This window comes from Gobio gobio (genome assembly GCF_949357685.1).
Source record: "Gobio gobio genome assembly, chromosome: 25".
Taxonomy (NCBI): Eukaryota; Metazoa; Chordata; class Actinopteri; order Cypriniformes; family Gobionidae; genus Gobio; species Gobio gobio.
In genome coordinates this window covers 31,638,873-31,664,332 of record NC_137121.1, presented here as the reverse complement: position 1 = coordinate 31,664,332, position 25,460 = coordinate 31,638,873, and the positions used below count along the sequence as shown (strand labels likewise).

At 39.7% G+C, this 25,460-nt stretch overlaps 1 protein-coding gene across 1 annotated transcript; it reads right to left on the bottom strand.

The window, feature by feature from the left end:
- Positions 1–1,449: 1,449 nt before the first annotated feature.
- Positions 1,450–24,292, bottom strand: flnca (filamin C, gamma a (actin binding protein 280)). Its single transcript, XM_079809678.1, has 47 exons — positions 23,569–24,292; positions 21,139–21,387; positions 20,230–20,327; positions 19,515–19,665; positions 18,613–18,731; positions 18,428–18,505; positions 18,170–18,332; positions 17,892–18,092; positions 17,043–17,180; positions 16,732–16,858; positions 16,173–16,309; positions 15,889–16,082; positions 15,687–15,800; positions 15,388–15,531; positions 15,118–15,241; positions 14,873–15,033; positions 14,696–14,786; positions 14,451–14,620; positions 14,221–14,338; positions 13,838–14,100; positions 13,147–13,744; positions 12,889–13,065; positions 11,710–11,872; positions 11,427–11,587; positions 11,125–11,292; positions 10,514–10,637; positions 10,250–10,406; positions 9,965–10,154; positions 9,830–9,853; positions 9,438–9,682; positions 9,142–9,241; positions 8,915–9,055; positions 7,146–7,274; positions 6,882–7,055; positions 6,613–6,774; positions 5,749–5,952; positions 5,482–5,634; positions 5,258–5,380; positions 4,886–5,122; positions 4,516–4,785; positions 4,289–4,426; positions 4,093–4,208; positions 3,185–3,317; positions 2,780–2,956; positions 2,407–2,625; positions 1,987–2,199; positions 1,450–1,877 (listed from the first exon to the last, which is right to left on the bottom strand). Exons 1-47 carry the CDS (start codon positions 23,939–23,941, stop codon positions 1,690–1,692), a joined length of 8,097 nt encoding a protein of 2,698 aa, XP_079665804.1. The 5' UTR covers positions 23,942–24,292; the 3' UTR covers positions 1,450–1,689.
- Between the last annotated feature and the right edge of the window lie 1,168 nt (positions 24,293–25,460).

Below are 25,460 nucleotides of genomic sequence, written 5' to 3'. Positions count from 1 at the left end.
CCATCTTTGTTTATGGCTTCTTTTGTATCACATTATGTGTTTCGGTAAACACTGTTACAAAGACCACAAACTCACAGAAAAAGCCAAGAGTCAAACTATCCAACTAAACGAAACACTGATCACCATAATGATGACCACATATTTTCAATAAAACATCAACATCTAAACCTCTGTTAATTTGATAGTCGGGGGATGGTTGTAACAACTATGCTTAGATGCTGTGTTCTCCATTTTTCTGTGGTGTCTAAAAAATTATCAGTTGAGTTTATATTTGACTGGCTGTGTGTATGATCTGAAAGCATTGTTTGATTTTGAGTCCAGGTGAAATGGTTTTGAGCTGATTGTTTGATTTTGCCAGAAGAGTCAGACAGTGTAGTTTTTGTTTTTTATTTGGGGATTTTTGTTGTTGTTGTTTTTCTGAATGGATGAATTTGAAGATTTGGTTTTGTGTTTAATGATGTGAGAAAAATGGGTGAAGGTTTCAAGAAATGTGTCTTAGCAATTGTGAAACTGTAATATGAGCAGATGTTTATGCAATATAAAGTGAATGGAGATCAGTGGGTTAAATGTGGGACTCCCTGGTCTAGACTTACTCTGAACAGAGTGGGTCTGGGTTCCTAAAGCTGCCAAGAACACTATTGCAAAACTTGGGAGCCATATAGGATGTACTTTACCGATGTTTAAATGAGCAAACTGGGCTCACCCTATATCACATTAAAAATAAAAATTATTTAAAATAAAATAAAAATATATAAACATTTTGTCAAATGCATGTTTAAAATGTTCCACCTTTGCAGCAGGCAAAAGACATAATGATAGAAAACTCACTGAAACCATTGTTATGATTTTAATTGACCAGCTATCTGTCCTAAGAGGCTAGTCTTTAAAATGATCTCAGGATCCTGAAATGCTTTTGTTTGGTCTTTGTTTTTTTGTTTGTTTTTGTGAATGGAAAAAACAACACACTTAAGTTTTATTCTTTATTTAAGTTTTCAAATGCATATTAAACAGTTGGTTAAAATAACAAAATTACATTCTATAAAGCATATAAAAGCATTGGATAAATCTATACAATGTTGAAATTGTCAGAACACAAAACCATATTGCTGCGATTTCCCCTGACCAACAAAATTGCCTTTAAGAACAATAAATCTTCCTCTTTATTAAATACTCACATTTTCTCTTTTGGTGATTAAACAAAACAGGCTTTCGAAGACATACCTATTTATTGAACTATATTCTTTTTTTAATGAATTAAAACTCTTCACTCTTAACAATAAATGGTGCATTGTGGCATCCCACACAGTATTAAAATGCATTTGCGTCAAATAAGTTAGCATTAAATAAAGGGCAGCGGCCTCTAAGATCAGCTTCTGTCATAAAATAAGCTTTTCTTCAGAGAAGTTAAATGAGTGTGTGTGTGTGTGTGTGTGTGTGTGTGTGTGTGTGTGTGTGTGTGTGTGTGTGTGTGTGTGTGTGTGTGTGTGTGTGTGTGTGTGTGTGTGTGTGTGTGTGTGTGTGTGTGTGTGTGTGTGTGTGTGTGTGTGTGTGTGTGTGTGTGTGTGTGTGTGTGTGTGTGTGTGCGTGCGTGTGTGTGTGTGTGTGTGTTAAGCAAATGTTGATCAGTTGAGTTCTTTTTTTATTGTTATTATTTATTCTTGATAAGGAACTAGGTTTAACTTTAAGTGTTCAGGGAGCGCTCACATGGAAGGGACTTCCTGGTACAGTTTCATCCCCCCATTTAACAATAACTACATAGTTTCCTTTCTCCTTCACTGTGTAGGTTACATTGTAAAGCTTGTTTCCCATATGTTTAACAGCCACATCTTCACATGGAGTTCTGGGACCATGAACACCAACCATTAGCATGTTTGTACCTGAAAAAAAGAAGAAAAAACAATATGTTCCTCTAAAAGCAAAACAAATATCCTGTATAATTATGTATTTTGTTGGTGATAAATCATTATTGACTTAAATTTATTTTACCTGCTTTACTACAGTCAACTGAAAAATTGTTCTTCTGGCCCACAAAGGCTTTGGAGAGGCCAGCACCATGACATACAACCTTACTGGCATCTGAAGTTGACTGTGAGCTGGACAGAGAGCTGTACGCTCCGGCCACCTTAGAGGTTTTGGTAACAGTCTCCACAATGACTGATGAAGTTTCATGCAAACTGTGACCCCCAGACAGACGCATACCTAACAAGAGACAGACATGTTAAAAGCCACAGTCCCAACTCTTATTATATAGCTGAAAAAACACTGGATGTCCAATGACTTATTTAGGGCAAAACTGTTCCTGGATCAATACAATCTCTAAGATCAATGGCGGCATTTGTGGCATAATTATGTATTGATTACCACAAAAAAAAAAAAGGCATTTCAATCAATTTCTGTTCATCCTACCTGTAACTTTTGCTTTGAAGGGACTGCCAACAATATGCTGTGGCCCACCATATTTGATGCATATAAGATAGTTGCCTGGTGCCATAGGTGTATACAACACTTTGTAACCTTCTGGGCACTCAGTGCAGTCCATTTTGACTTTTGAGGGACCATCAATAGTAACAGATAAGGCACCTGATCCAGCCTTGCATGTATTGACGACAAACTCAGAGGGGACCCCTACAGAAGAGCAAGAACATAAGATTAAAATTGAATCTATCGGTGATTTATAACTGGCTGAGCAAGACCATCTACAGCAACTTCATACTAAATCCATCACAATACTTCATAATATTCTGCACTTATCAAGCAGAATAGTGCAGTGGACCAATACCTGTGCGTCCACCCTCAAGTCCTGGACCAAAGGCAGACACCATTCCTGGATCTCCAACACTTTCTGCTTCTCCAACACGGACTCTGAATGGGCTACCTGGGATATGGCTTCCATTGAACTTCACATCGATTGAATGAACACCATTCTCACGTGGAATGAAGCGAATTGCATTCTTGTCTGTAAAAAGAAGGGTATTATTATGCTGGGACAATTAAAATGTTGCCTTTTTCAGTTAAAGTAGCATTTTAATAAGAACCATTTGTCATCTTTAACAATCTGTATAGTATAAAGCGCTATATAAATAAAGATGACTTGACTTATTTGAAAGCATGACAACGAATAACCAATGCTCTTGACAAAAAGTCTACAACTCAAAAATAAGACGAAAATAAGTCTGCAACTCACCGCTATCCAGTTCAGTGACATAACACTCCTCTACTACACCAGAGGGGGCATGTACTTTAGCATCTATGACACCTCTCGCCCCATTCCTCTGAACTGCAAATGAGGCTTCCTGATTAACCTTCAAGTCCTTCTCCTGCAAGTGAAAAGAGGAATGAAAGTTTGATTTTCTGACTCCAAAAAGCTCAAATATACACCAAGAGAGACAGATAGATGGATGGATTGAGTGGATGGATGGACATAAATTGTAGGTAGATAAATAGATACAGACAGATGGATGGATGGAGAGATAGACATAAATGGTAGGTAGATAACTAGATACAGATGGATGGAGGGATGGATTGAGAAATATACATAGGTGGTAGGTAGATACAGATGGATGGATGGATGGACGGACAGATGGTAGGTAGATAAATGGATGCAGACAGACAGACAGATCAATAGGATGGATGGATGGACATTAGATTAGACAGACAGACAGACAGACAGACAGACAGACAGACAGACAGACAGACAGACAGACAGATAGATAGATAGATAGATAGATAGATAGATAGATAGATAGATAGATAGATAGATAGATAGATAGATAGATAGATAGATAGATAGATAGATAGATAGATAGATAGATAGATAGATAGATAGATAGATAGATAGATAGATAGATAGATAGATAGATAGAGCACACGTAAGAACACTTAATCCCTGCTCAACAAAATAATAGTATGACCCTGGACAGACATGGAGTCGAATTACTGTTAGAGGACAAAAATAACTCAGCCATGACTCAAAGAGCAGAAAGAGTTACTACCATGGGTTCAATGCATGTTATATAATATTCCTTATTGTTTTTTGTTAGTTTTGTAAGGTACAGGTCAGTTGTGCCTAGCTGTGACTAACTTGGATCTTACCTGAAGGCTTGTAACAGTAAGTCGACGTGCATCATCAGACAGTGTGGCAACAGGAACGACGAAGGGACTATCTGGGATATGCTCACTATTGAACTTGATGGAAACTTCATAGTCACCTGAGAGGAGAAATGGAGAAAGGTGGTTTTGCTATCTGGTTTTGTAACTCAAATCATAGCAACTTCTTTTTAAATCTTACCTGGCTCTTGCACAATGTAAATAACACCACAGGATCCATCTTTTCTGTCTTCAAAGGAGATTTCAGCCTTGCTTGGCCCCTCTATAGCAATGGACAGTCCGCCTGCTCCAGCCTCTCTTGTCCAAATACTGAATTCAGCTATCAGAGGGTAATGAATAGAAAAAGATGTAAATTAATGTAATTTTTTTTAATTAAAAGAAATAAGAAACAAATAGTTTAAAACATACCAGGGACTCTTGCAACAGCTCTCTCTAGGCCTGTGCCTCCAGCCCGGACCTTGTGGGAACCTCCTTCCCCGAGGGGCCCAACTGTAAACTGGAAGGGGCTTCCAGGGACATGCTCACCCCTGTATTTGACGTTGACAGTGTGAGAACCCATTTCAACAGGTACGAAGCGGACTCTGTAGGTACTGTTCCCGCTATCAACAATCTCTGCATCTGTTACATTTCCACCAGGGCTGGTCACCTGGGCTGTCATTTCCTGGATCCCTGTGTCTCCTGGAAAGGTAAGTAAAGGTAACAATGAAACAAGAGCTGTAGGCGGTGGGTTTTTTTGGTGGTGGTGGGGTAGTACAGCATAATAATGATTTATCCTTACCCTCTTGTCGAACTGTACCAAAGCTACCCAGCCGTTCTCTTCCCAGGAAGGACTCAAATACGTCTCTGAAGGGGTCACCGCCAAGCTTGGTGCTCTCCTCAACGTGTACTTCCCGCTTAGTCTCACCACCATGAGACTTGCTGATCTCGGTGCGTTCTGTACGTGTGTAAGTGTGGCTACTGCGCGTGAAGGTACGAGTTAAGCGCTCCTGTGCTGACATCATCTGAAACCAATTTCCTAAGTAAAAATGAATCAGAGATATTTTTTATTATTTTATCACATTTTAAAGACATTTTTAGCTGTTTTCAGACACCTTGGCTAATACTTTGAAATCTAACTCACACAATCTCCTTTATTGGTATTTGATTTTACCTGGAATTTTAAGGTTTAGGTCACATGCGCTGCCCACTGAAGCAATAGAGGCAGCTTGCCTTTTCCTTGTTATACTCTCCTTCATCCTTCCTTCTCCTGTTATCTTCACTGTAAAGGGACTTCCTATGGAGTGGGGCGAGCAAACAAAATGTTACAAATATCTGCCGTAATGGACTGCCAGCCTACAAGAGCATATCACTGTAAAGAAACATTGAAAAAGTAACCTGGTATGTGTTTGTCTGCAAACTTGATGTTGATGATGTAGTTGCCTGGTTCAGTGGGGCAATATGTCACTTTACATGTTCCATCTTCCATATCCTCACAATTGATATCCACTTTACTTGGACCCTCGATGGACAATCCAAGTCCTCCATATCCTTTCAATCAAGACAATGTGGAAATAAATTCAATTAGGTCTATTACACCAGGTTTGTATTTGAAATCATGCAAAAGGAAAAGATCATAAGAGCAAAAAAACGTTAAGAGCATACCAGCATTTCTGGTGTCCACAAAGAACTCGGTCACTTCAAAGGTGTGCGCTTCAACTAAACCTTTGCCGAAAGCCTTGACTCTGCTGGCCTCGCCAATTTCAGATTGTCCTACCATAATCTTAAAAGGGCTGTTGTTCACATGTTTCCCACTCTTCCTCACGCTGACCTCATGCTCCCCCACTTCTTTTGGGGTGAAGGAGAGACCTGGTGAGGCAAGGGGAGCAGAGATTAAACAAAGCCAATCTAGTATATCACGTCTCCGGCGCGATGACTCCGATCTTTCGAATATTCCTATTTAATAATTGTTTAATCGATATGTCATCCAACAATAAACCAGTCTCCGGCATGATGACTCCAATCTTTCGAATATTTCAATCTAATATGACCCCTGACCTGTAAAGTTGCCAGAATAATAATCATACGCTGTTTGTTAATTGGCCAGAGGAGAACTGGCACCCCGACTGAGCCTTTTTTCTCCCAAGGTTTATTTTTCTCCATTATGCCACCAGATAGAGTTTTAGATAGGTTCCTTGCCACTGTCGCCTTTGGCTTGGCTTGCTCAGTTGGGGACACTAGATTTATTTGGATATTTAGTTGAAAATGTAATTAGTAAACTAAATTAACTATATACACTAAATTACTGATCTGCCCACATTGTCACTGTATGATAATTTAACTGAGCTGGATGACATCACCATTTTCCCCAGAGCGGCTGTACAGCCGAATTCAATTCTGTTGCATTATTTTCCTGTTTAACACTGTGAAGCTGCTTTGAAACAATCTGACTTGTAAAAAACACTATCTAAATAAAGTTGACTTGACTTGACTATATGCAGAAAGCATTTTATGGCCTCTTGTGCTCACCAATGTGCCGGTTGGGCAATCTCTTCAGTAGGCAAGGTTCGTCCTTTCCTGATGGAGCTTTGATGCTGGCTGTCAGATAGCTCAGGTCTGTTTCTGTGATCTTCAGTGAGACGTCTGCTGCTGAGCCAACGTTCAGCTGAGACCTTCGGAGGGAATCGTCACCTACATGAACAGACATATTAACAGTAAGGATGGTAAGTCACCATGGGCGAGAGTTTAGTTATTTTTACCAGGTCCAATTTTTAAAATTGACAAATTTCTTATCATACCAGTAATTTTTGCAGTGAAGGGGCTGCCAGGAATATGGCTGTTGTCAAACTTGACAATGACGTTGTAATCACCAGGTGCAGTGGGCAAGTAGGACACAGTGCAGGTACCATCTTTATTGTCCTTACAACTGATTTCCGCTTTAGATGGCCCCTCTACAGCAAGGGACAAACCACCTGTGAAGGACAAACAAAATTGACTATTTGGCACACTTTTTATAAAAAATATATTTATATATTTGCTTTGCTGCAAACACTTTTACGTACCTTGTCCGGCATTCTTGGTAACAACCGTAAAAGTAGCCAGTTTATTGATTATCCCATGACACAAACCAGGTCCATAGGCTGTCACCATCCCACTGTTCATCACATCTACATAGAACTGCAAAGGACTTCCTGTGAACATAATTGAATCCACACTATGATTCTGTAAACTAAATGACGCAGTGTATCATTCCACTGACATCTTGAAGGACTCAAATTAAACAGGTCTCAATACCTATTTGAACACTTAAAGGCAGGGTAGGCAATTTTTTCTTAAACACTTTTTGTTATAGTGGTTGAAACTCTCTTCACATCCTTCTAGTAATCAATAATAGAAGTGGTCTAAATATTAAAAAAGTGTACATACAGTATATATTCTGTTGAAGTCTCAGAACCAAAATTTTTTCGTCCAATCAATTAATTCAGTCCGAATGCAATGACTGGATGTCCTACTTGCAATGACTGGATGTATTTGCATGCCTCCGCGCACCCTGTTCGCACAGGCATCACATGTCATCAGTGCTTTCTATAAGGCTATGCAGAGTTGTAGACGTCAGTCACAGAGCACCGCAAACAAACAGCAGCCGCCTTTTACAGTTCCTCCTGAACCAAAACAATGAGCTTATTCTGCGTTTATGCCGTGTCATAACCGCAATTACGAGATGGCAACCTGTGACTTTCTACGCGGAGCTGTTCACGTCCTCAGACCCAGATTTATGCGTTTCTATGTCAACACTATCAATGAATTTGCAGTAGTCAGGTGGTATAAGTAAGCACTCTTTAAGTTGTTTATTTTCATTATTATTGTAATCAGAAGTGCTTTAAGACATGAGGTAGTTTAACGCCGTCTCTCTCACTGTTGCCAACAAATTTTCAGGGGAAGTTGCTAAAGGCAGATCGAGTTGTTGCTAAAAGTTGCTAAATGACGTTGTGACATCATTGCGCTATGCCGTAATTACGTAATCACAAGGCAAAACTACACCATTATGTAACGCGTAGATATTATTTAAAATGCTAATTTAGATCTGTTTGTAAAATAAATTAAAGCAATGTGTTAGTTAATATGTACGGATCGAGCCCCAAACATGACGTGCAAGAATTTTTTTTTTGTTACAAATTTGTTCCCTCGATTTGCTAAACCGTCCACACGATTTACTCATTTATTCCCTCGATTTTTAAATCGTGTGCACGATTTAGCCTACTAGTTTTTTTCCTACATGTCATATGCAGGGCTCCGTAAATATGCTACCTAAATGATCTTCCAGTTTTTACAGCGATTTCCACAGCGATCTTAAGGAATTATGAATGAACCGCTTGGCCTATTGAGCTAGCTTGTATGTGTGTTGTTTGGATTAGAGTCACTTTCCAGAAGTTGCTAAAAGTGGCCAAATAAATTAAAAAAATTGCTAAATTTGTTGCTAGGTGCTTTTAGAAAAAAAAGTTGCTAAGGTAGTCTGAAAAGTTGCTAAATCTAGCAACAAAATTGCTAAGTTGGCAACACTGGTCTCTCTGCTGTGTGTGCTCTTGTGTTTTGGAGGAGGCGTGGCTTTTGAGACGCTCTGAAGGGAGGGTGGGATCTTATGCTTTCAAAGCTAGCTTGCTAATGCTAGCCTCTCCGAAATTGCCTACCTTACCTTTAAGACACATTAAAAGTATACATGTAGTGTCAATATAACAATCCATCATTACATTTGAAAGAAAAAGCAGAAAAGCGAATCTCTCTGTTCTGTTTTTTGGGCCATTTCGCACATAATGTGAAAAGGGAGTCCAACCTGGGATGTGGTTGCCATCATACTTTATGTCCATTTCATGCAGGCCTCTCTCTGTAGGCTGAAATTGCACTGTGACTGTTCCATCTTTGTTGTCCCTGATGAAGGGACGCGCTGTCTTACCAGAGGGCATACGCACCTCCCCTGCAAATAAAACAAACATGGTATACTTCTGACAACAGAAGGGTAGTAAGATTTTTGCTCGAAATGAACATGATTAAAGATCTTACCACTGAGCTCTCCTTGCTGGACAGTGAATGGGATAATTAAGTTCAGGGGTTGAAACATGGGCTTTGTGTCGTCTCTCGGTGCAATAGGCTGATCTGTAGCCTGAGATAGCATAAGAAAGACAATCAACAATGTTTTAAACAGTGTCTTTCTGTCACTGCAGTATTAAATATTTTAACCATCTCTTTCAAATCCCTTTCTGTTGTAATGTCCCTGGTATTTATATCAATAGATCTATCATGGCTTCATCAGGATAGCGAAACACAGTTCAACACACCTGTTCAAGAATATCACTCACCATGACTTGAAAAGGGCTTTTAGGAATGTGTTGCCCTCCAAAGCGGATTGTGATGACATATTTTCCCGGCTCGGGTGCAGTATAATATATGTCGAAGGTGCCATCTGGATTTTCTGTAACATCCATATCCAGCTCAATGCCATTTGGCTCGAGAACTGTACATGTCACCTTCCCTTTTCCAGCAGCCTTAGCATCCACAGTGATGAACGTCTCTTCTGCCATCTTAATATTGGGCCCAAGACTTTCTGCTCAAACAACAACATTGTTAAAAACCGAAGAACTTAATTCTGGAAACATATTACTGTGTAATGGTAGATTTTTCATTATAGAATATTCCACCATTATACAAATCATTTATATAATTATCTTAAATTAATTTCCGGATTCCTTACCAACACCATGTCCTCCAATAGACACTGAAAATAAAAAATAAAAGCAAAAAAAAATCAGTAAAACCAGAGGTGCAAAGAAGCAAAAGAGAAGAAAGAATAAGCACAAAACACCAAGCACCAAAATGGAAAGAATACCTGTGAGCAGACACTTGCTGGCATCACCAGTTGGTAAGGCTTGGATATTGTAAGGTGAGTATGGAATGTTATCTCCACCATACTTAATGGTTATGGTGTAGCGGCCAGTCATATCTGGCACATAAGATACAGTGTAAGTTCCATCTCTGTTGTCTTGAATGCTGGCTTTTTTTGGCTTTCCCTCTGGATCCTAAATGGAACCCAATGTTTTAATGCACTGCTCTGGTAATGTATGCCTTATTTTGAGGTTTTCCATTTATATAAAGAGAGAGAAAGAGTGCTTACAAGGATTTGAACTGTCAGAAGGCCTTTCCCTGCATCACGAGCATCAATGGTAAACTCCACTGGTAGACTGGCAGCAACTCCTTTAGTGTCCAGACCAGGTCCGCTAGCCCGTACCTTACTGGCATCATGTGAGGGGCCTGAATTGACTTTGAATGGACTGTTTACAACCACAAAATAACAGAGATGCATATTATGTCTTCAAGTCACATTACTGTCATGAGGTAACAATTAAATAGTTTAAAATGTATGACTTTAAGATCTTACCTGCTAGGTACTTCTTGGTTGGCGTATTTGACAGACACAGTGTGCGGCCCCTCCTGTGCAGGGGTGTAGTTGACAGTATGTGTTCCATCTCTGTTGTTTTTAACAACAACAGGCTCAAGAGTTCCTGTAAGACAGAACACGTTCAAGATTTCATCGGTCAGAGGCAAATATGGAACATTCAGAGCCGCATACTAGTATACTACTCGTACTACTTTTACCATATCTTTCTATGGCAGAAATAGAAAGAGTAGTATGCTAGTATACAAATTCAGCAATTCTTCTACAGTGTAGAAGTACCTTTAAACAAGTAACTTAGTGTTAAGCTCCTTGCAGTCCAAAATTTGCGCGTTAAAAAATAAATACGACCTCATGTTGTGTCAATCAAGTTTAAACACTGCCTCCGCAACTTTTGTCTGTTATAAAAAAAAATTGGATAAGAATCGATTTTTGTGTGTTTTTCGCAACCATAGCAAGCATTTTGAGAGGGTTTTGACAATTCAGAGCCATGGGGCAACAAATACGGAAAAACGCATCCGAAAATTTTAGACTTTTTTTTATCCTTTAGACTGGCTCATAGCATATTTGTAGTGGACTAGAGGGGTTTGTGTTACCTTTTGGTCCATACAGCTGCACCTCTAGTGGAGCCAGTCCTGCTTTGCTGCTGTCCACAGTGAAGGTTTGTGGAGCATGTGCTGTAACTCTGTTAGCAAGTCCAGGACCTGAGCACTTCACCTTACTGACATCCACCACATCCTTAACCAGCACCCGGAATGGACTGCCTGAGAACCGTAACCCCAAATATAAAGTAGTTATAGAACTATACAGTTGGAAAAAAAACAAGGATATGTATGGATAATACAGTAATATTGTATAGGTAGTTAACATATAGGTATTAAGTTAGATCATATTTTACCTGGAATAGGCTGGCCTCCATAAGTGATATTGACATCATAGTCTCCAGCAGTGAAAGGCATATATTCAACACTGCAACTACCATCTTTGTTGTCCTTACAGAACATTTTGGATTCTGATGCTCCTTCAATGGTCAAGCCCAAACCACCCGTCCCAGCACCCCTTTCAAATAATAAGCATGGATGTACAATTAGATGTTCATTTCTCAAATCTAATTCAGCTTATTAAATAAGACAGTTTCTCTTAGGGCATCAATGAAGCTACAGTATATACAGAGTCCATACCGTGTCTCCACTGTGAAGCAGTTGGGTTTGTTGACTAGCCCACCTTCCAGGCCTGGACCATAAGCTCGAACACGTGTTGGGTCACAACCTTCTACAACTGACACCTTAAAGGGGCTCTTAGGAACAGCAACATCATCATAAAAGACCTCGATCAGGTGCAAACCTACACAAAGCAAAGAATACATTTTATTTGAATAATTCAGCTTTGTCCTACTCCATAGGCTACATATAGCTGTCTTGCACATATTATTGTAATATTTAGTTTATAACTTTTGACCTTTATTTATATAGCGCTTTTTACAATGCTGATTGTTTCAAAGCAGCTTCAGAGTGTTAAATAGGAAAATAATGCAACAGAATTTGATTCGGCTGTACAGCCGCTCTGGAGAAAACAGGGATGTCATCCAGCTCAGTTCAATTATCATATAGTATCAATGCAGGCAGTAATTTAGATGAAAATGTATTTATAATATTTAGTTGAAAATGTTTAGTTGAAAATGTATAACTGCATCTATGAAATAAAAAAGAGACTTCAGAGTTTGACAGCATAGAGCTTTTGTAGTGTTTCTAGAAAGTATTTGTAATAGGCTCTGTTTTAACCGTGAACTGCAGCTGTCATTGGTATTTCAGATGTATTTCTGTACGGATGTACAGAGGGTCCTAGTCAGGCACACAACTATTTAATGATCTCTTTTTACAATGCATTTCCTATTTATAAACTCCCTCTCCATCTGTCATATGCTCTCATTCGGTACCCCATCTAAGCTCTGAAAGCTTCTCAAAATCTATCTTGTCTGTATATATACCCCAGGGGTCCTTGATGTCCACTTTTCTGCAGAGTTTAGCTCCAACCTGCCTGTAACTTTATAGTTATAAAGACCTTGATCATGTGTGTTCGATTAGGTTTGGAGCTAAACTTTGCAGGAAAGTGGATCACAAGGGCTGATATACCCAATCCATTTCATACATTGGTATACGTTAATGTATCTCTTTCTAAAAAGGTTCGTCCACCATCTTTACTAGATATCTCAAGTGAAAAACTTAACACTCACTTACACTTCACATATATTTATAATTATAAAATAATTAAAACTCTCTGAAAGCCTTCGGGAAAAAAACCCTCACTTTCAAAAAAAAAAAATTCCTTAAGCATATTAGTTCAGTGTTTGAGTGACGTACCTTCCTCAAAAGCAGTATATTCCACTCTATATGTGCCGTCACCCTTATCGGTGATATAGGCATCTGTGTTTGCGCCTGATGGATTGATAATGCGAATCTTAACATGATTCCCTCCTTTGGTCTTAGTCTGGGCCCGGGCATCCACAATGAAGTGTGTTGTCACCTCCCTGAGGACCCCTTGAGTGACAGAAAACAGGAAAATAAGTTAAAACTGATTTGCGGTTGGAAAATTAATCACAGAAAGTTTTTAAATATTACCTCTGGGCTCGACTCCTGGTCCATACACTTTAATCCCACTTGTGTCCACAGATGGCTCCACCTGAACATGTATGGGGCTCTTGGGCACCTGCTGTCCTCCATATTTAATTGTGATGGTATGTATCCCATGAAAGAGCGGGGTGTAGGTAACAGAGAATGTTCCATCACTGCTCTTTTGAATACAAACTTCAGCTTGAGCCCCTGAATCTGACACAATCTCAATGGTGAGTTCAGCCTCTCCGGCTCTACTGCAGTCCACTGTGAAACTGGCCAGCTCACCAGCTTTAGCCCTCTCTAGTCCTGGTCCACTCACTATAACCTTGCCAGCATCCAGAGCTGGCTTGACAACAGATTTAAAAGGTGAGCCAGGGATATGTGCCTCCCCAAATAGGATATTGATGTTGTAGTCACCAGCCTCAGTGGGCAAGTAGAAAACAGAGCAGGTTCCATCACCGTTGTCTTGGCACTCAATCTTAGCCTCACAGGGGCCTTCCAATGTTAGACCCAGACCACCAGCACCTGCCCCTTTTGTGTCTATAGTGAACGGTGCAGGCTGACCCACAATACCACTCTTAAGTCCAGGTCCATATGCACGAACCTAGTGGGAAATCCAGTAGCATTAAATTATAGAGCTCACACAACAATGTTACAAAGCCATGAGGCCTTTATTCCCAATAATCTGTGATCTTACCTTGGAAGGATCAGCAGGCATGAGTCCCTCCACAGAAAAGGGACTTCCTGGAACAGGGTTCTCGTCATAGCTGATGTCCACCTTGTAATGACCCTCCTCGGGTGGGATGTATTTCACACAGGTGGCCTCTTTTGTCTTGTCTGATTCCAACTTACAAGGTATTGGTCTACCAGAGGGTGAGGTTATGCTCACTTTTACCATACCCTGTCCACCTGCCCCTTTTGTGCTAACAATAAACTCTTGGTCCTTGCCGACTTCTACTTCTGCAACACAGCAGTTTAGTAAACATTAGAGTAGTACGCATTTACAGGTTGTAAAGAGTACTTTTATAAAAGAAAAATACTTTGGCACAGGTGGTTTAACTCTTGAGTTAAAGTGCTTACTTTCATTAAGGCCTTGTACTTTGACTTTGCCAAGATCGAGTGAAGGGGCGACTGTGATTTTGAAAGGGCTTTTGGGAATGGGATCCCCACCATGTGTGACCATGATGACCATCTCACCCTAATTTGCAGAAGATTTGACATATATTGCTGGTTAAACATAACCTTTCCAATCTTAATACAATTTGTGATCAAAGCAAAACAAAATGGAATAGATGATAGTGACCCCTGACCTGATGAAGAGCAGTGTACTTCACAGTGTAAGAGTAGTCATGATTATCAATGATCTCAAAATCTTTAACAGCGTTTCCTTTGACTGCAGATTTGAACGCCACCTCTGGTTTTGCCTTTCCTGCTCCCTTCGCAAAGATGGTAAAATGGGTTGGTATATCCACTTGAACGCCTGTGAAGCAGATTTGTGTCAATTCAAATTCACTTCTCTGGGGCTTAAGTTCTTAATGTTGTGGCTTACACCCACCTGTCTTGTTCAGTCCAGGACCTTCAGCTCTGACTTTACCAGCATCATGAGACGGATCCACCTTGACTTTGAATGGGCTGCTGGGGATTTCCTGTTTGAGGCAGAGAACAGTTTGAGATGTTCACTTAGCATTAGTGTGCAACTGGGTTCAGGCAAGAAGTTTGTTCAGTGCTTTACCTGATCTGCAAAAAGCACCATGATGGTGTAACGGCCAGGGCCAGGGGGCGTGTACTTGACAGTGAAGGTGTCGTTGTCATTTTTAATGATGTCAAAATCTATATCTGCCTCTGCTGGACCCACCACACCTGGGGCACATTTGATCCCAATGCTGATATCACCTAAGATATAGTCAGAATGGTTAGCCACATCAAAACTCTATTACTGTGTCATATAACAAGAAAAAACAAACTCATTACGCAAACCTTGGCCAGCTTCACCGCAGTCGACAGTGAAGTAGGTGGGCTCATTTGCCTTTAAACCAGTTTTCTCAACTCCAGGTCCATAGACCTTCACTTTGTCAGGGTGACAGCCTTCACCAACAAGAACCTTTAAAAACAAAGTTTTAAGTTATGGTCTATATAAATCAGCAAAGATGTGCAAAAAACAAAGGAAAATCAAAACAATGACTCATCTAATGGTGCCATTACAACACAGCATAATACAAACCGAAACACTTCACTGGGAATACTCACTCTGAAGGGACTCTTGGGTACGTTGACCTCCCCCCAGGTAATTATGATGGTGTGCTTCACCGACTTGGTAGGAATATACATACAAACAAAAGTGCCATCTCCCTTATCAGTAATCTGAATGTCAATCACACAGCCATCAGCATCCTAGAAGAAAAGCCAGTTTGCAGAAATATAAGAATTCACGCAAATTTGCCTGTATGTGTCTTTGTCCTCTGTTACCCTTTAACTGATTCTACTGACAAGACTGATGTTTAACATACAATCATAACCAAAGGAAAACATTGAGAATATGGACAAACCTGAGCATAGATCTTCAGACTGCCTTTGCCAGCTTCTCGAGCGTCAACAGTGAATTGTGTTGATTTGTTGACAATAACTCCGGTGGGCTCCAGGCCTGGCCCAAAAGCTTTGACCTACACATGAGATCAATCAGATCAATAACACAGACAGCAGAAGACAATAAGAGATTATTTTTGATTATTGTTTCCACGTTATATCCACCTTCTCAGGGAAGACATCATTAGCTGCTGGAAGGATATGGGCCATGAATGGGCTGTCTTTGATATCTTCATCATCACAGATGACATGAACTGCATAATCTCCGGGTTCGGTTGGCCAGTAACGCACATCACAGGAACCGTCCCCTTTATCATCACACTCTATCTTTGCTTGAGAAGGGCCCTCAATCGAAAACCCTTTAAAGAAAAGACATGGCATATAAAAATTAGCTGGACGCATAAAATAAATGATCTTAACTATGTTCTTCCTTATATAGAATTACCCACCTAAAGTTCCTACTTCTGTACCGATAGCCTCAACAACAAAGTCAGCTGACTTTCCAACCATTCCAGTCTTCAAGCCTGGACCCCAAGCCCGCACCTTTTGTGGTCCAGCTTCCTTGCTGACCTCCACTTCAAATGGGCTAAAATAATCACACATTAAACAGTGCTGAGATTGGACATAAAATAAAATAGAGGAAACTTTGACACAGAGGAAGGGGTGGATGTGATTTCACCAAGTAGAACATGCTTGTTGATCCTGGAAAAACATTTCAATCAACCAATCAGATTTGACGGATTGGTTTACAGTTATTGTCAAGTTTAGGCTTACAACCAGGGTTAGGTCCTTCTACATCTGTGTTATTCATCTATCATTTTAGGGATAAGTTATGAGCAGGGTTAGGTTTAGGGGTAGGACTATGTTTTTGGACATGAATGTTGTTCCAGAATCAACAAAAGATGTTGATCCAGGAATATGTCTTCCGTGGCAAAATCACGATGACCTAGAGGAAGGTGTGTATATTTGCATTACAGTGGTTAACTAAGTCGTACAACTAGCTCTCACCTGCGTGGGATAGGTTGGCCTCCCCATGTGATGTTTACATTATATTTTCCAGGTTTAACAGGGCAATAATCACACTTGAACGCTCCATCCCCAACATCACATACTTTCACAGGAACTTCTACTCCTCCTGAAAACATATGCATACAATTCTCAGCATTTTCTAAATCTAGCCACATTAATTGATGAGCAAAGAGACTAAGAGACTTACAGCAAGAATATTAAATTGATTCATAATGTAGTAAGAATACAATTATTCAGTTTTTAATAGTAAAACAATCCCCAGAAAGTAAGAAAGTTTATGAATAACTCACCTGGCCCTTTCACAGAGACCTTCAGCTCTCCAGTTCCTGCTCCTTTGGTAAAAACTGTGAAATCTGCCACCTCCTTAACCCGAACGCCCTTAGGCTGCAGTCCCCGGCCAGTTGCACGACAGACATTGACATTGCTGGCTGATGGGGAAAAAGAAACAAAATAAACAGATTATAAAATGTCCCAAACCTTTTTAAATGCTCAGACTGAATCACTGTTAGTAAGGTCAAGCAAGGTGCTATGCTTCTGGCCAGTTGCTCTGATGACAAACAGGAAAACTGAGTAAGGACATCCATAAAATACAATACAAAAACATACCAGTATTACAATGGGAGATAGTTGGAAATACTCAAACTGACAGTATTACACCAAAGCCCAAAATTATTTGCCCTATTTCAGCAAGATGTATACAAATCTATTTAAAATAAAATAAAAAATGGACTCATTCGACATGAAGCTCATGCAAATATCGCAGTTTGAACAACAACTTTAGAATTTAACATCATGATATGTAAGTTGCAGTTCATGTGTTCCTCCAATAGGAACATTAACTTTGGCATTGTCCCTCTCCTACCATGCCTCAAAGTGGGTGTTTTGATGTATGGTAGGAATTAAGCTGCTGTGAACAAGCAAGAAGCTGAGCTTTAGCCCGCAGAGGTATGCAAACCTTTCTTTTTATGAGGGGGTATCTGCTTCGGAGGGACAGCAGAAGGTTTAGGGTGTGCTACAAAATAAACAGTTGTTGTTGTAGACTTTCTTTGTTGCCCACTGTTCCAATATGGCTGACATATTTAAAGACATTTGATTAATTCAGCAAGATATATAAGAAAGGAAAATTATCAGATGCTTACCCTCAGAGACATGCACTTTAAAGGGGCTGTTGGGTATGGGCTGCCCAGCAAAGGTCACATGGATGGTGTGCGGCCCCTCCAGCAGAGGTTTGTAGGTGCAACGGAAGATGTTGTCACCCTTGTTTTCTAGAATAACTTCCACAGTGTTGTTTTTATTCTGAGGGTCAACAATGACCACACTAACATCTCCAGCCCCCGCACCTGAAATGAGACAGAACCGTGAGAGCAACTTCATGTAGAAAACCCTCTTCCAAAGCACATTTGTGCATTCTGCTCACCTGCAGTATAGATGTCAAAATAAGTAGGTTTATCGGCAACATTGCCCACCGGCTCCAGACCTGGACCTCGAGCCTGAACTTTGCTGGGATCACCCAAAGCCTTAGCCACATTCACCATGTAGGGGCTCTTATCAATGTCCTGACCAGCAAAGAGTACCTTCACCTGTGATATAATAGAATAAATAAACAACCATGCCACTGGAAGCAAACTGGTTTACATCCTCAAATGGACACTGTATGTTCTTGACTGATGCGTACCTTGTGGGGTCCCTCAACCTTGGGCACATAAGTGACAGAGAATGTCCTTTTCTTGTCATTGTTGGCGACAACTTTAGCCTTAATTTTAAGAAAATTAAAAGATGGATTTTAGTTTAAAATGTAGTTCGTTTCACATTGATTCAACATTTACAGAATGTTAGAGAAATATATCTGTCATATCTCACCTCCTCAGTGTGACCCTCTGGGTCCTCTACATATACAATCACTTCACCAAGTCCTGCCTCCAGTGTTTCCACAGTGAATACAGCTGGCTTCAAAACCATGTTCCCCTGAGGCTCAATACCTGTTTAAAAAAAAGAAAATAAAAACTGTCATATCAAGTCTTTCAACAGCAATCCTCAGAATGTACATACTGTATGGCATATAGCATAAACAGCTATTATTTTAAAATTTATTTGACTAAATTTGTATGTGTAGCTCAAAAATTCTTTATTAGCTGTTGTGCTGACAAAGCACTTTTCGTGACGTTTCAACTGCACTTGGAATATAAGCAATTTTGTGTTTAAAAGACAACCAGGTTTGCCGCACATAAGGAGTTGTCCTGCAGTAAACTGTACTAACAGATACTGGGGGAGTGTGGGCGGGGTTTTGATGTCACGGCTCTATTCCTGCTCTCTACTGCGCAGACGCAGGTCCAAAATCCGCGCAAGATGTCAGCGGCATATTTGGACATTGGCGGCTCCACTTTTATACAATGGAAGATAGTGAAGGGGTATCGTCCATCTTTTTTTTACAGTCTATGGTCCAAACACAGCCCTGACGTCTTGGCCAAAACAAGGCAAAATTTGGGCTGTCAGTGAAAATGTAATAGATGTCCAACCATAGCCCAAGAATAGACTAGTCATCTAGAACATGAACATGTCAAAGAAACCAAACACCCTGTAATCACTGTTGACTTTGATGGAATATCATACATCTCGCAAGTTCTTTTTGGCAAAAATGACATGTTGCCAAATTGAAGGTTATTTTGGCTAGAAGTGGGTTACTCATAGCAGGACTATATCGGGTCTATAGTTAACCGAGATGGTGAAATGACGGCCATTGCTTGCTGGGTTTGTTTGCTCACCTGGTCCATAGGCCTTGGCTTTTTTTGGGTGCAGCTGCTTTGGCTTGAGAGGGGCTCCAGGCTTCAGTTTAGCTTTGGGAAACTGAGAGAGGTATGTCATCACTGAATGCTCATCCACATCAGGATCCACAATTTCCTCTGGAGCTATGACCTAGAGATCAAAAATTCAAAGAGGTCAGATGTGAATTAAGTATACAGGGCCTCATTCACTAATAACTGCTTTGGTGCAAATGTATATGCTCAGAAAAAAAGGTTATTACACTAGATCTCCATTGTAGAAGTAACTAGTGAACTAGTCAGAAAGCCTGTTTATGGTGAGATAAACATTGCGGAAAAGAAGCCACTCCCTTCCAGCATTTTCTTTTCACCATCATGTTTGTTCTACCATCACAAGGTGGTGGCAACCTCTTCAGATACTATATTTATCCACAGAGTGCTGTGGCCTACAACACAGCAAGGGCAGGATTTACCAGGAGCCGGACCCCTCCCACATCCCCTCAACAGTCAGCAGGAATTCAGCCTCAAGAATTTATGACACACATGCTACACCATCCATGGAATCTCACACTTATCCCATGAGGATAATGGAGCAGGCACCACTATGTGTCAAAGTGCAGAAACCACTAACATTTGCCCAGAAACTACCTTCCTACTGAAGTAGAGTATCAAATGCATTGGCTGAACGTGATGGTGTTAATGTTAAGTGGATATTCACCTGTGGCACACCGAGCCAGTCATCGGCCTGCTGCATGGCCTCACGAGCATTTTCAACAGGCTGGTTGGGGTCCCATTTTTGCCAGTCAGGGCACAGACCTACAGGAAGAGTTACATTGATATGAGTGAATCATTTTTTTATTATTATTATTAGTGAAACATTTTATTGAAGCCAACTTTCTGAATCAGTTATGACATCAGGCCTCCCATAAACTTGTTCTGCTCTTAAGAAATTGTTTATAAAAAATGTCTAAAGAAACATATAATGTAACCTAAACATATAATGATAATGGTAATGCTGTGATTTGTCAAAAGCAAGCAACACCCTGTATGGTCACGACTGTCTCACAGGGACTGTTTCATATCAGCTACACTGAAGTAAACACTTTCGTTCACTACCCCTGTCCTCAGCGTGGCTCCATGTGAGCAAAGAGTGGCGCAGGAAGTAGGTCATGATTTAGTTGATATATGAAGCTCTCGTTCTCTATTGTATTGTAGAATTTATCCATTCCTTAAAATACTATACAGGTTTATATTTTTATATTGCCATATTGTTATTTAGGGAAAAGGAGGCTTTACATAAACAGGCACACAAAACTATTCAGAATTGTGTTAAGACCTTATATAATAATTTACCTTTTTAACGAATTTATTACATAATTTACTTGTTTTATATTGGCACTCAATACATTGTATTTATGACAATGAATTATCTTGTGTTCTTGCCCCTTTGTCTAAAAATCGAAAAAAAAGTTAACAGTTAAATATGGTCAAAGAATTGAATATAGCATGAGAACCCAAAATCTCTGGAGAACCTTATTGTTAACCTGGACTTCCTCCCCAAACCACAAATGCCCAAAGTCAAACCAAGTAAACAGCTACACCTGATGATGTCAGAATGTGTCCTTACCAGGGGCACAGTTGTCCACGAGGGCACCCAGGGCCTTGCCATCCCTCCAGTCCTTGTTAAAGTTGTGAATAGGCAGCTCTGGAACCTTGTTCTGAATCCAGCCCAGCAATCTCTGTTTGGGAGTGAGTTTCTTAACCTCTTCATCCTCCTCATCCTCCCACATGGGCATGGAGATGGAATAATGGAGAATGAGTGTCCAGACGAGACCCAGAATCAGCTTCAGGTTCCCATCTACAATGGCTTTGCTGTCTACACAGGTCAAAGACAATCACAAGAACACTGATTTATCAAATGAACTTTTATGACATGGAGTGATTCTTTGAATTTCTTGCCATCATAAAGTCGATTCCAAAGACCTGGGATGTCAACATACTCAAAAACGTGAACTTTTTCGTTCTGCAAAACACACAACATTATTTATCTGCCAGCCTCAGGGACAGGGGACATTCCTTAAGAGGGCATTATCACTAAAGGGTCACCAATTTTCCTTGGTTACTTCCATATTATGAAAGCCTAGAAAGATTAGATGTTTAGGTGTTGTCTGTGTTTGTATTAATGTTAGTTCCACCTCAGTTTACTTTAGCATCTCAAATAACTGACATCCAGACTCAGACTGTTCACCCAAAAAATGAAAATTCTGTCATTAATTCCTCACCCGATGGCTATCATTCATCTTCGGAACACAATGAAGACATTTCTGTCCCCCCATTGACAATCTACGATACTACCACATTGACACTTCAAAAAGTTCATAAAGAGATCGTAAAACTAATCCATATGAATTGAGCAGTTCAGTCCAAATTTTCGGAAGAGACTCGATCACTTTATATGATGAACAGATTTAATTTAGGCTTTAATTCACATATAAACATTCATCAACTCACACATCAGTTGAGGTAAATGGAAGCTCAAGCATATTCGCTTGACAAGCGAGAACCAATGAGGTTCACTTTTGCACGTCAAGCACAAATGGTTGAGCTTCTGTTTATGTTTTCACAGTGTTTATATGTGAATAAAAGCCTAAATTAAATCTGTTCATCATATAAAGTGATCATGTCTCCTTAAAAAAAATGGACTAAACCACTCAATTCATATGGATTAGATCTACAATCTCTTTATGAACTTTTTGAAGCGCCAAAGTTGTTGCGCAGCTGTCAATGGAGGGACAGAGAGCTCTCAGATTTCATAAAAAATATCTTCATTTGTGTTCCGAAGATGAACAAAAGTCTTACGGGTTTGGAAAAACATGAGGGTGAGTAAAAATGACATAAATGTCATTTTTGAGTGAACTATCCCTTTAAGTGGTCAAGTCTCCCCAAAACACCCTTACACCAATGGTTTACACAAAGTGCTGTACATCAGCTCTAAACTGCAAACCTACAGTGCTGTAACTGCAATATTTATCATTATTACAGCATATCTAGACAGATCTATATAACCTTTCCCCTTTATTCAACAAACAAGCTGTAGCCCTTTAAAACTATTTTCCATTTCACTGACACATGGAAGCCCAATGTGTACATGGAACTGAAAAGCTCCTCCCACACTGTGAGCTGACACCTGAACTGTAGAGTGAGGTAAAGAAATGAGCATCTGGCTGATGATAATGTTTACTGTGAGAGAGAGGTTTGGCGGTCAACTGAAGCTGATAAACACCAGTAATATCAACTACATTTGGGTGTGTGATAACTTCACTTCTATTAATAAGTAATTGGCAAACACTTTTATTATTAAGTCATTCATAAATACAAAATGTAATGTTAAACAGACTGACTGAAAATGACTTATTGTAACAAAATTGGGGTGATATTTATATCTACTGTAACTCTTCGAAGTTTGAATAGAAAAGTTGGTAACACTTTAGATTTAGGGAACACGTTTGCTTTTCACTATTAACTGGTACTGTAAAAAAGTTGCTTCCAAGTGTAAGTACTTCAATTTTTAAGTACAATCAACTTGGATGTTTAACTCATTTCGACTTAAATTACATTAAACGGACTTAATAAATGAGTTGAATCTTGTATAACTTATGAAAAAAGTTGAAAATTGCTTGACTTATTTTGATGAGCTAAAGCAATGTAAAAACAGGTTGTCATAACTTACTGATCATTTATATTTACATTATTTTGATTATTAGCATATATAATACCAGCATATTGGCTGTATGGCTGTTATTAGTATTTATAAAACAAATATTAATGCCTTATTCTACCTGACCATATTCTAGGTCCTTTAACCCTAAACATAACCACAACAACAACTAGCCTACTTACTAATAAGCAGTTTATTGAGGGAATGTGTTCCCTAATCTAAAGTATTGTTACAGGGTCTATACAATATTATAGAACTTAACTATATAAATAGAGAAACTTATTTAACTTTTTAAGTGTTGCTGTTTATTCCTGTTTTACTAGTTAAAGCAGAACTTACCTATTGACACAAGTTTGATTCGCTCTCTGTCCAGAAACTCCAGCGCCACCGACACGTTCTCCAGTTTCATTTGTCTGAAGTTTGGTCTGACATTATGCTTTCTGTACATTCTCTTCTGGCTGAGGACCTCCAGAAGCCCGATGAGTTTGAGCCCATCGCTCAGGTCTTTCTGGAGGTCGGTGATGGTCTTATTGACGCATTTGAGATGTTCATTGCACCATCTGGTGAATGTGTTCTGCTGGATCTTCTTCCACGGCGCGTCCTCGGCCAGATCTTTCTCTGTTGCTGGCATCTCTTCCTCTTCCTCTTCCCCAAGGTCTGTGCCCTGGTAGTATTGTGGCGGCAGATCGTCTAAATGTGTGTAATTGCTCATGATGGACTCTTCCTTTTATACTTCTAATGCGGGAAATTCACAGCTCGTCACTTTTGCGGGAGAGTGTCAGAGGCGCGCACGCTGTTAAACAGATCAAAACTTGGATGAAGTTTAAAAAAACAAAAAAACAGACAGACTTTCACGGATACTTGTGAAAAGTGCTCTCCTCTCAGGACGATGATAGATTATCCGATTTACGGTTTACAAGGCGGCCGGTCCCCGTTTTTAATTCTCAGTCCCCTGACAAATGTAGTCGCTGCTTCTTAATGGACACTTCTCGTTTGAAGAATATCACTTTTTGAAAAATGATAAAGTCCCTTTGCTGCTCCAGGAGTGAAGCTCAGTTTGAAATGAAGAGAGGGTGAATGAAGGGGGCTTAAATGCTCCCAGGACCCCTGGAATTACATCACACTGATGTAATGCTGTAAACTAGAGTATGACGAACTAGTTTTTCTAATTCTGAAGGGTATCTCTCATAGATCAGATTGGTCGAAATGAATGAGACAGTCTGTGATTGGCCAGTTGAGACACATTTATTTCTGGACCATCGGAGTAAGTGGGCGGCGTGTCCTCTCATTTGTAAACTGTGCGGTCACCATGCAGCCCTGAATGACAAAGTCACAGCAAAAAATAGAGAGTGACGGCGGCAACACTTTACATTATAGCGTGCATGTCACATGCATGTTATTATAAGTGATTATGATGAACGATATGTAATTACAAACAGCTCCTCATAGGCTACATAGTTTATTCTAGAATAATGTTCATTACAATGGGCTTAACGTCAAATTAAATTATTAGCTAGACATATATTATTATATTAGCCTATTATATTATATTATACACTCTCAAAAAAAGAGTACAAAATTGTACCTTTTAAAGGTACAAGTGGCCGTAACTGAGGTGGTATATTTTTGTACCTCTAAAGGGTAGGCAAGTTCGGTCCTAGAGAGCTGATGTCCTGCAGAGTTTAGCTCCAACCCTGCTAAGCCACCACAGTATAAAATTCATTGCTCCCAGCATGCATTGCAGCATTAAGTATGTCACCATTGTTGAGATTCATAATGCTGATTCTTGATATCTTTGTGCGTCTAAACTTTTTTTCCCCAGAATGTTTTTAAAAATCAAAATTTAGAATGCCTGATCTGTGGCAAGAAAGTATTGTTGGTGACTATTATTCAATATTATTTTTGGTCAGTGATGAGTTTAGTCAAACATTTCACTTCATGACAATTTTTGTTTATGGCTTTTATAGATCTGAACAGATTGTGTGTTTTGTTGATACTGTAAAAAAAAACACAAACCAAGAGTTACACTGCCCAATTAAAGGCAAGCCAAGAGTTAAACCGCCCAACTAAAGGAAACACTGATCGCCATAATGGTGACCAAATATTTTCAATAAAACATCAACATCTAAATCTCTGTTCATTCTCCATTAGAGCTATAGATGTCTTTCAGGGTTGGAGCCAAACTCTGCAGGACAGCAACTCACTAGAACCGAACTTGCCTACCAATTGTT

Bases quoted from the DNA above. Each gene is read 5' to 3' on its own strand.
- flnca (XM_079809678.1), bottom strand. From the start codon at position 23,941: ATGAGCAATTACACACATTTAGACGATCTGCCGCCACAATACTACCAG. The intron at 15,034-15,117 runs GTTTGCGTAATG...ACTATATCTTAG, and splicing joins CTGCGGTGAAGCTGGCCAAG to GTGATATCAGCATTGGGATC. The intron at 13,066-13,146 runs GTAATATTTAAA...CTGTCACTCAAG, and splicing joins ACCAGGAGTCGAGCCCAGAG to GGGTCCTCAGGGAGGTGACA.